The sequence below is a fragment of the Eucyclogobius newberryi genome, unplaced genomic scaffold (assembly GCF_026437365.1).
Source record: "Eucyclogobius newberryi isolate DKJ021-1_F unplaced genomic scaffold, fEucNew1.0.hap1 SCAF_23, whole genome shotgun sequence".
Lineage (NCBI taxonomy): Eukaryota > Metazoa > Chordata > Actinopteri > Gobiiformes > Gobiidae > Eucyclogobius > Eucyclogobius newberryi.
Genome location: NW_027315868.1, coordinates 392,501 through 401,993, shown reverse-complemented (window position 1 = coordinate 401,993; position 9,493 = coordinate 392,501). Strand labels below are relative to the sequence as shown.

Below are 9,493 nucleotides of genomic sequence, written 5' to 3'. Positions count from 1 at the left end.
AAGCCTCTCCAGCACTGCCAACGTTTTATTGATGATTTTACTGAGATGTTTCAGTCGCACAGACTTTGATGGTTTGGTCATTACAGGTGATTTCAATGTGCATGTTGATAATATTTGTGACAGAAACGCTAAAGAGCTTGATGCTGGCCCCACCCACAGCAGAGAGGCCCCACCCACAGAAGAGTGGCCCCACCCACAGAAGAGTGGCCCCACCCACAGCAGAGGCCCCACCCACAGAAGAGTGGCCACACCCACAGAAGAGAGGCCCCACCCACAGCAGAAAGGCCCCACCCACAGCAGAGGCCCCACCCACAGAAGAGAGGCCCCACCCAATGCGAATCTGTTGGAGAATTGATCATTCGGTGGGGGCACAGAAAAGGGAGGGGCTTGTATGACTACAATTATTTCTTCATGATTTTATTGAAGAAAACAAATTAAAATACAAACGACATCAGGGCTCGTCACTTTTACCTAAACGTTTATTCTTTATTTGCTTGTTGCTGCTCAGTTTGGAGCAGATGCATAAAAGACATGAAACATCAGACTGAGCACACAAACAGTACAAATACTCCAGAAGCGCAGTAGAAGTACATGAAATACTGCAGTTTCCTGAAGTACTCAGTCCAGCAGAAGTGTCCATCACACGAGACACATTTAGGAGAAAAGAGCAGGAGAATGTCCCGGAATGTAACCAAAGATCTGCCTTGGTTCACACTGTCCACGCTTCTCAACTGGAGGGGCGCGGCTCACCAGGGGGCGCACTTTGGGTTCTGAAGGGAGGAGTCACACTTCCCATCCACTTTTTATGAAAATATTTGAGGTTTAAACACAATTTAAATAAACTGATTGTTCTACAAGTTTTCTTCGACCCCGCCCACTTTAGACCCAAAACTGTTGTTGTCTTAGTTCTAGTAAGTATAATTTGTACATTTATTTCAGTGCATTTCACGACATGTTTTTTCATGTTTTCAATCATTTCTTTGATTTCACTCGTTCTGTTTTGATCATAATTAAACACTTCAGATGCAGTAGTTTGTTGCGCTCCCTCCAGCCGAGTGGTCCGCTGGTCAGGACCCGGAGAATCAAAGGAATGTCGAGCTGTCAATCATTTTAAAGAGAGTCTGAACAGTGCACTGGCCACTTTATTAGGAACACCACAAATTACTCTACGCTCCCGGTCAGGGCCCCGGTCAGGGCCCCGGTCAGGGCCCCGGTCAGGGCCTAATATCAGAATGTAAAACGGGGGCTTCAGAGGCACTTCTGGAGCGTAAAGTGGCCGGCGCACGAGAACAGTTTTCTGCATAAATTACCAAAAGGACGAGGGATTTAAATCAGACGCTCATTCACTTTCCTGGTTCAGACTCTGCAGAGGAAAAGCAAAGTCTGAGTCTACACCAGTCCCTGAGACCCAGACCCAGACCCAGACCCAGACCCAGACCCAGACCCAGACCCAGACCCAGACCCAGACCCAGACCCAGACCCAGACCCAGGGGGCGCGGTCAGTAGGTGATGGTCCACTGCTTTATGTTGGCGTCGTGTGAGGTTGTGACCAGAGTGTGGGCGTCGACCCAGGCCAGACCGCTCACATGGTGTAGACGGTGAGAGTCTGTGGAGAGAGACGTGTTTAAGAGACACTTTACAGGCAAGAGGGGCCCCTACAGGCATGAGGGGCCCCTACAGGCATGAGGGGCCCTACAGGCATGAGGGGCCCTACAGGCATGAGGGGCCCCTACAGGCATGAGGGGCCCTACAGGCATGAGGGGCCCTACAGGCATGAGGGGCCCTACAGGCATGAGGGGCCCTACAGGCAAGAGGGGCCCTACAGGCAAGAGGGGCCCTACAGGCATGAGGGGCCCTACAGGCATGAGGGGCCCTACAGGCAAGAGGGGCCCTACAGGCATGAGGGGCCCTACAGGCATGAGGGGCCCTACAGGCAAGAGGGGCCCTATGAGGGGGCCCTACAGGCAAGAGGGGCCCTATGAGGGGGCCCTACAGGCAAGAGGGGCCCTATGAGGGGGCCCTACAGGCATGAGGGGGCCCTACAGGCATGAGGGGGCCCTACAGGCATGAGGGGGCCCTACAGGCATGAGGGGGCCCTACAGGCATGAGGGGGCCTACAGGCAAGAGGGGGCCTACAGGCAAGAGGGGCCCTACAGGCAAGAGGGGCCCTACAGGCAAGAGGGGCCCTACAGGCAAGAGGGGCCCTACAGGCAAGAGGGGCCCTATGAGGGGGCCCTACAGGCAAGAGGGGCCCTATGAGGGGGCCCTACAGGCATGAGGGGGCCCTACAGGCATGAGGGGGCCCTACAGGCATGAGGGGCCCTACAGGCATGAGGGGGCCCTACAGGCATGAGGGGGCCCTACAGGCATGAGGGGGCCCTACAGGCATGAGGGGGCCCTACAGGCATGAGGGGGCCCACAGGCATGAGGGGGCCCACAGGCATGAGGGGGCCCACAGGCATGAGGGGGCCCACAGGCATGAGGGGGCCCTACAGGCAAGAGGGGCCCTACAGGCATGAGGGGCCCTACAGGCATGAGGGGGCCTACAGGCATGAGGGGGCCTACAGGCATGAGGGGGCCTACAGGCATGAGGGGGCCCTACAGGCATGAGGGGGGCCTACAGGCAAGAGGGGGGCCTACAGGCAAGAGGGGGGCCTACAGGCAAGAGGGGGGCCTACAGGCAAGAGGGGGGCCTACAGGCAAGGGGGGGCCTACAGGCAAGAGGGGGCCTACAGGCAAGAGGGGCCCTACAGGCAAGAGGGGCCCCTACAGGCATGAGGGGCCCCTACAGGCATGAGGGGCCCCTACAGGCATGAGGGGCCCTACAGAGGTAGTAGCAGCTCTCCGTGTACCTGGCAGTTTGATCCTCTTGTCCTCGTCGTTGATGTCCCACACGTACACGTTCATGTCCATTCCTCCTGTGGCGATGTGTTCAGAGTCTGGACTCCAGCACAGAGTGACCGGCTTCGCGTGGTGACCATAGAAGTTCCCCTTGACCTGAAGGAACCAGAGTCAGAGGCACACCCCAAAATACAAGACATAAGGCCTCCTGCTGGTGCCAGAGTCAGGACTAAACATGGACCGGCCTCCTGCTGGTGCCAGAGTCAGGACTAAACATGGGCCGGCCTCCTGCTGGTGCCAGAGTCGGGACTAAACATGGACCGGCCTCCTGCTGGTGCCAGAGTCGGGACTAAACATGGACCGGCCTCCTGCTGGTGCCAGAGTCAGGACTAAACATGGACCGGCCTCCTGCTGGTGCCAGAGTCGGGACTAAACATGGACCGGCCTCCTGCTGGTGCCAGAGTCAGGACTAAACATGGACCGGCCTCCTGCTGGTGCCAGAGTCAGGACTAAACATGGACCGGCCTCCTGCTGGTGCCAGAGTCGGGACTAAACATGGACCGGCCTCCTGCTGGTGCCAGAGTCGGGACTAAACATGGACCGGCCTCCTGCTGGTGCCAGAGTCGGGACTAAACATGGACCGGCCTCCTGCTGGTGCCAGAGTCAGGACTAAACATGGACCGGCCTCCTGCTGGTGCCAGAGTCAGGACTAAACATGGACCGGCCTCCTGCTGGTGCCAGAGTCAGGACTAAACATGGACCGGCCTCCTGCTGGTGCCAGAGTCAGGACTAAACATGGACCGGCCTCCTGCTGGTGCCAGAGTCAGGACTAAACATGGACCGGCCTCCTGCTGGTGCCAGAGTCAGGACTAAACATGGACCGGCCTCCTGCTGGTGCCAGAGTCAGGACTAAACATGGACCGGCCTCCTGCTGGTGCCAGAGTCAGGACTAAACATGGAGCGGCCTCCTGCTGGTGCCAGAGTCAGGACTAAACATGGAGCGGCCTCCTGCTGGTGCCAGAGTCAGGACTAAACATGGAGCGGCCTCCTGCTGGTGCCAGAGTCAGGACTAAACATGGAGCGGCCTCCTGCTGGTGCCAGAGTCAGGACTAAACATGGACCGGCCTCCTGCTGGTGCCAGAGTCAGGACTAAACATGGACCGGCCTCCTGCTGGTGCCAGAGTCAGGACTAAACATGGGCCGGCCTCCTGCTGGTGCCAGAGTCAGGACTAAACATGGACCGGCCTCCTGCTGGTGCCAGAGTCAGGACTAAACATGGGCCGGCCTCCTGCTGGTGCCAGAGTCAGGACTAAACATGGAGCGGCCTCCTGCTGGTGCCAGAGTCAGGACTAAACATGGACCGGCCTCCTGCTGGTGCCAGAGTCAGGACTAAACATGGACCGGCCTCCTGCTGGTGCCAGAGTCAGGACTAAACATGGGCCGGCCTCCTGCTGGTGCCAGAGTCAGGACTAAACATGGACCGGCCTCCTGCTGGTGCCAGAGTCAGGACTAAACATGGGCCGGCCTCCTGCTGGTGCCAGAGTCAGGACTAAACATGGACCGGCCTCCTGCTGGTGCCAGAGTCAGGACTAAACATGGGCCGGCCTCCTGCTGGTGCCAGAGTCAGGACTAAACATGGGCCGGCCTCCTGCTGGTGCCAGAGTCAGGACTAAACATGGAGCGGCCTCCTGCTGGTGCGTCCTGGGTGGAGGACTCACGTTGTAGTTGTCTGCCACAGAAAACACGGTCAGGACTTTGTTTTCGTCCAGTGCTGCGAGAAAAGCTCCGTCGGGGGAAAATCCGAGGTCAGTGACTTTGGCCTTGGCCTCGAGGACCTGGTCCTCAGCGCTCAGAGAAGATCCTCGCACAGAAAAGAGATGGATCTTTCCCTCCTGAAACACAAGACAAACAGTCAGAACATCATGCGACCTTTAACCTTCAGGTACAGAGTCTCGGGGGCCCCGCTGACCAGAGCCACGCCTTTTCCAGGATTTTCCAGATTCTTGACGCTTGAGTTCAACAAGTTTGACCTCTTTGCGATCGCTTTCACCGTCTTAGGGGCTGTTGCTTTAGACATTTGTACAACTTGTACTTTTTGCAGTATTTGCAAAAGTATCAGTACTTTTCCCATTGAAATGAATGGGGCATTGGCACCGCCACTTTTTTAAATTTTTCAAAATCGTTCTCGTCCCAGGTTATTTGTCCGAACAATTTTTGCATCTAAAGACATTGAAAATGTATAAAATTCACCCAAAATTTGATGTTCCTTGCGGTCTCAAAAAAGGCTTAATTTCCTGCTAATGCTAACACTAATGCTAATTAGGAGGATGGGTGCAGCCGGGTCACCGAGGCGCTCTCTCTCTCTCCCTGCTCAGGTCTGCGTTCAGCACAATCTTCCAATTTGTCGGGACAAACAACTATTTAAGTCGCAAACTACGCAATCATCAACTGAATTACTGAGCGTCGTTTGGTCTGACGCAAAACGCAGCAGAAAACATGGACGTTTGGGAAGGCGGGAGCCGCTAGCGCAGCTTTAATGTAACTTGTTGTCAATTAAATCTGACTTTTTATCTTTAGTAGTACTACCAGTACTACTTACACACATGTTGTACTTTTACACAAGAACGCAGACACTCACATTATCTGGTGTTCTTATTTTCACGTCCCTAGCATCAGGCGAGAGTGAAGTGTAGAAGAAGCTTCAGCTTGAGCTGACCGGTCACTCACCGAGTCTCCCACAGCTGCAGTGGCGCCCCCTGGCTGCAGAGCTCCAACCTCAGGCTCATAGTCCAGACTGTCCAACGTGAAGACCTTCTTCTTGTTCTTCAGCAACACGACCTACACGAAGAAACACGACGTCATGAACAAGTTCAACATGAGATGAAGAACATAAGAGTCTAGACAGAATGAGAGGACTTAGTGACCTGTCCAATGCAGACGGCCAGAGACGTTCCTCCAGAAGAGACGCTCACGCTCTTGGGCTGGAAGTCCATCTTCAGCACGTCACCACTGCAGGACAAACACACGTCTGACTCTGAACGTCTGTGACCAAACCAGACGTCCCAGAGTCTCCCCCGGACGCCGACCTTCAACTGAAGGACAAGCGGAGGAACGAGCGGGGGAACGAGCGGGGGAACGAGCGAAGGGACGAGCGAAGGGACGAGCGGAGGAACGAGCGGTGTGGGGGAACGAGCGGTGTGGGGGAACGAGCGGTGTGGGGGAACGAGCGGTGTGGGGGAACGAGCGGTGTGGGGGAACGAGCGGTGTGGGGGAACGAGCGGTGTGGGGGAACGAGCGGGGGAACGAGCGAAGGGACGAGCGGAGGAACGAGCGGGGGAACGAGCGAAGGGACGAGCGAAGGAACGAGCGGAGGAACGAGCGGGGGAACGAGCGAAGGGACGAGCGAAGGGACGAGCGGAGGAACGAGCGGAGGAACGAGCGGGGGAACGAGCGAAGGGACGAGCGAAGGGACGAGCGGAGGAACGAGCGGAGGAACGAGCGGAGGAACGAGCGGTGTGGGGGAACGAGCGAAGGGACGAGCGGAGGAACGAGCGGGGGAACGAGCGAAGGGACGAGCGGAGGAACGAGCGGGGGAACGAGCGGGGGAACAAGCGAAGGGACGAGCGAAGGGACGAGCGAAGGGACGAGCGAAGGGACGAGCGGAGGAACGAGCGGAGGAACGAGCGGTGTGGGGGAACGAGCGGTGTGGGGGAACGAGCGGTGTGGGGGAACGAGCGGGGGAACGAGCGAAGGGACGAGCGGGGGAACGAGCGAAGGGACGAGCGAAGGGACGAGCGGAGGAACGAGCGGAGGAACGAGCGGGGGAACGAGCGGGGGAACGAGCGGGGGAACGAGCGGGGGAACGAGCGAAGGGACGAGCGAAGGGACGAGCGGAGGAACGAGCGGAGGAACGAGCGGGGGAACGAGCGGGGGAACGAGCGGGGGAACGAGCGGGGGAACGAGCGAAGGGACGAGCGAAGGGACGAGCGGAGGAACGAGCGGAGGAACGAGCGGGGGAACGAGCGAAGGGACGAGCGAAGGGACGAGCGGAGGAACGAGCGGAGGAACGAGCGGTGTGGGGGAACGAGCGGTGTGGGGGAACGAGCGGGGGAACGAGCGAAGGGACGAGCGGAGGAACGAGCGGGGGAACGAGCGAAGGGACGAGCGAAGGGACGAGCGAAGGGACGAGCGGAGGAACGAGCGGTGTGGGGGAACGAGCGGTGTGGGGGAACGAGCGGTGTGGGGGAACGAGCGGAACGAGCGGGGGAACGAGCGAAGGGACGAGCGGAGGGACGAGCGGAGGGACGAGCGGGGGAACGAGCGGTGTGGGGGAACGAGCGGTGTGGGGGAACGAGCGGTGTGGGGGAACGAGCGGTGTGGGGGAACGAGCGGTGTGGGGGAACGAGCGGTGTGGGGGAACGAGCGGAACGAGCGGGGGAACGAGCGGAACGAGCGGGGGAACGAGCGAAGGGACGAGCGGAGGGACGAGCGGAGGAACGAGCGGTGTGGGGGAACGAGCGGTGTGGGGGAACGAGCGGTGTGGGGGAACGAGCGGTGTGGGGGAACGAGCGGTGTGGGGGAACGAGCGGTGTGGGGGAACGAGCGGTGTGGGGGAACGAGCGGTGTGGGGGAACGAGCGGTGTGGGGGAACGAGCGGAACGAGCGGGGGAACGAGCGAAGGGACGAGCGGAGGAACGAGCGGAGGAACGAGCGGTGTGGGGGAACGAGCGGAACGAGCGGGGGAACGAGCGAAGGGACGAGCGGAGGAACGAGCGGTGTGGGGGAACGAGCGCAGCAGCAGCAGCAGCAGCAGCAGCAGCACCTGTATTCTCTGCTCCCGGTGGGCGTGAACCTCACGGTGTCGTCCATGCTGCAGGTCACCAGCTCGTTGCTCTCGTTGATGGTCATGCGTGAGATCAGGTTTGTGTGTCCTTTCCCCGAGAAACACTGAGTCTCTCCAGTCTCACCGTCCCAGCGCGGTGCGTTCAGTCAAGGACAATACTGCAGGTACGGGCCGCGCACCGCAGGTACGGGCCGCGCACCGCAGGTACGGGCCGCGCACCGCAGGTACGGGCCGCGCACCGCAGGTACGGGCCGCGCACCGCAGGTACGGGCCGCGCACCGCAGGTACGGGCCGCGCACCGCAGGTACGACTCAGGCCTGTTCTATGCAGCGTCACAAGAAGCTCCGGATCACTGGACTTCATGACCACACGTCTCATTTGAGCGCCTGGTCCTCCCTCACCTCCTCCCTGCTGGACCTCCTGCAGTGTACTCCCCCCAGGCAGGAGGCCACTCCCCCCAGGCAGGAGGCCACTACCCCCAGGCAGGAGGCCACTACCCCCAGGCAGGAGGCCACTACCCCCAGGCAGGAGGCCCCCACTCCCAGGCAGGAGGCCACTACTCCCCCCAGGCAGGAGGCCACTACTCCCCCCAGGCAGGAGGCCACTACTCCCCCCAGGCAGGAGGCCACTCCCCCCAGGCAGGAGGCCACTCCCCCCAGGCAGGAGGCCACTCCCCCCCAGGCAGGAGGCCACTCCCCCCAGGCAGGAGGCCACTCCCCCGAGGCAGGAGGCCACTCCCCCCCCCAGGCAGGAGGCCACTCCCCCCCCAGGCAGGAGGCCACTCCCCCCCCAGGCAGGAGGCCACTCCCCCCAGGCAGGAGGCCACTCCCCCGAGGCAGGAGGCCACTCCCCCCCCAGGCAGGAGGCCACTCCCCCCAGGCAGGAGGCCACTCCCCCCATGTTGCACCGAATCATCAAGTTCTTATGTTTGTGAATTTGGTTCATTGACAATGACAATAAAGCTTTTCTGACTCTGAAGAGTTCAAACTCCTGCTGAATGTGACGCCCACAGAGAAGGTGGCGCTGCTTCTACACAGGAACAAGAGGAATAGTAGTGTGTGGTAAAGAGCGTAGTAAAGATGGTGTTAAAGGATATTGATGTGCCCGTCGTGGCTGCCGGAGTACACGTAGGACCTGCCGTCTCCTTTGTGAACCGTCAGACACTGGATGGACTTTGTGTGACCCTGAGGACCAAGAGTCAAGTTTAGGATCAAGACAAAGAACATGCAACACCTTCAGCAGCTCTGACAACTTCATCCTCAAACGTGTCGTGTGTGTTGCACCACTAGAGGGCGACACAGGACAGCAGTGTCAGACCATCCGGCTGCGACAAACCCCACAGGAACCTCAAAAGAAAGTCTCTCGCTCTCGTGAGACAGTTTCATCACTTCACAAACCTCGCACTGGAAAGACTGGAGCTGCTCCACATAATGATCCTAAAGAGCTGCTGCTTCTGATCGCACAGGGCTCAGGTCCTCACCTGGAGCACTCCGATTGGCCGCTCGGGCTCAGGTCCTCACCTGGAGCACTCCGATTGGCCGCTCGGGCTCAGGTCCTCACCTGGAGCACTCCGATTGGCCGCTCGGGCTCAGGTCCTCACCTGGAGCACTCCGATTGGCCGCTCGGGCTCAGGTCCTCACCTGGAGCACTCCGATTGGCCGCTCGGGCTCAGTCCCTCACCTGGAGCACTCCGATTGGCCGCTCGGGCTCAGTCCCTCACCTGGAGCACTCCGATTGGCCGCTCGGGCTAAGGTCCTCACCTGGAGCACTCCGATTGGCCGCTCGGGCTAAGGTCCTCACCTGGAGCAC

At 59.5% G+C, this 9,493-nt stretch overlaps 1 protein-coding gene across 1 annotated transcript in view; it reads right to left on the bottom strand.

The window, feature by feature from the left end:
• Nucleotides 1-465: 465 nt before the first annotated feature.
• The window catches only part of wdr1 (WD repeat domain 1), a 15,762-nt gene continuing 6,734 nt past the window's right edge, over nucleotides 466-9,493 (bottom strand). Inside the window, exons 9-15 of the mRNA XM_072459528.1 lie at nucleotides 8,781-8,868; nucleotides 7,664-7,820; nucleotides 5,766-5,850; nucleotides 5,569-5,679; nucleotides 4,560-4,733; nucleotides 2,853-2,997; nucleotides 466-1,606 (exon numbers count right to left, since the gene is read on the bottom strand). Of these exons, the coding sequence (XP_072315629.1) occupies nucleotides 1,500-1,606; nucleotides 2,853-2,997; nucleotides 4,560-4,733; nucleotides 5,569-5,679; nucleotides 5,766-5,850; nucleotides 7,664-7,820; nucleotides 8,781-8,868 (867 nt within the window). The 3' untranslated portion in view covers nucleotides 466-1,499. The remainder of the gene's footprint in view (nucleotides 1,607-2,852; nucleotides 2,998-4,559; nucleotides 4,734-5,568; nucleotides 5,680-5,765; nucleotides 5,851-7,663; nucleotides 7,821-8,780; nucleotides 8,869-9,493) is intronic.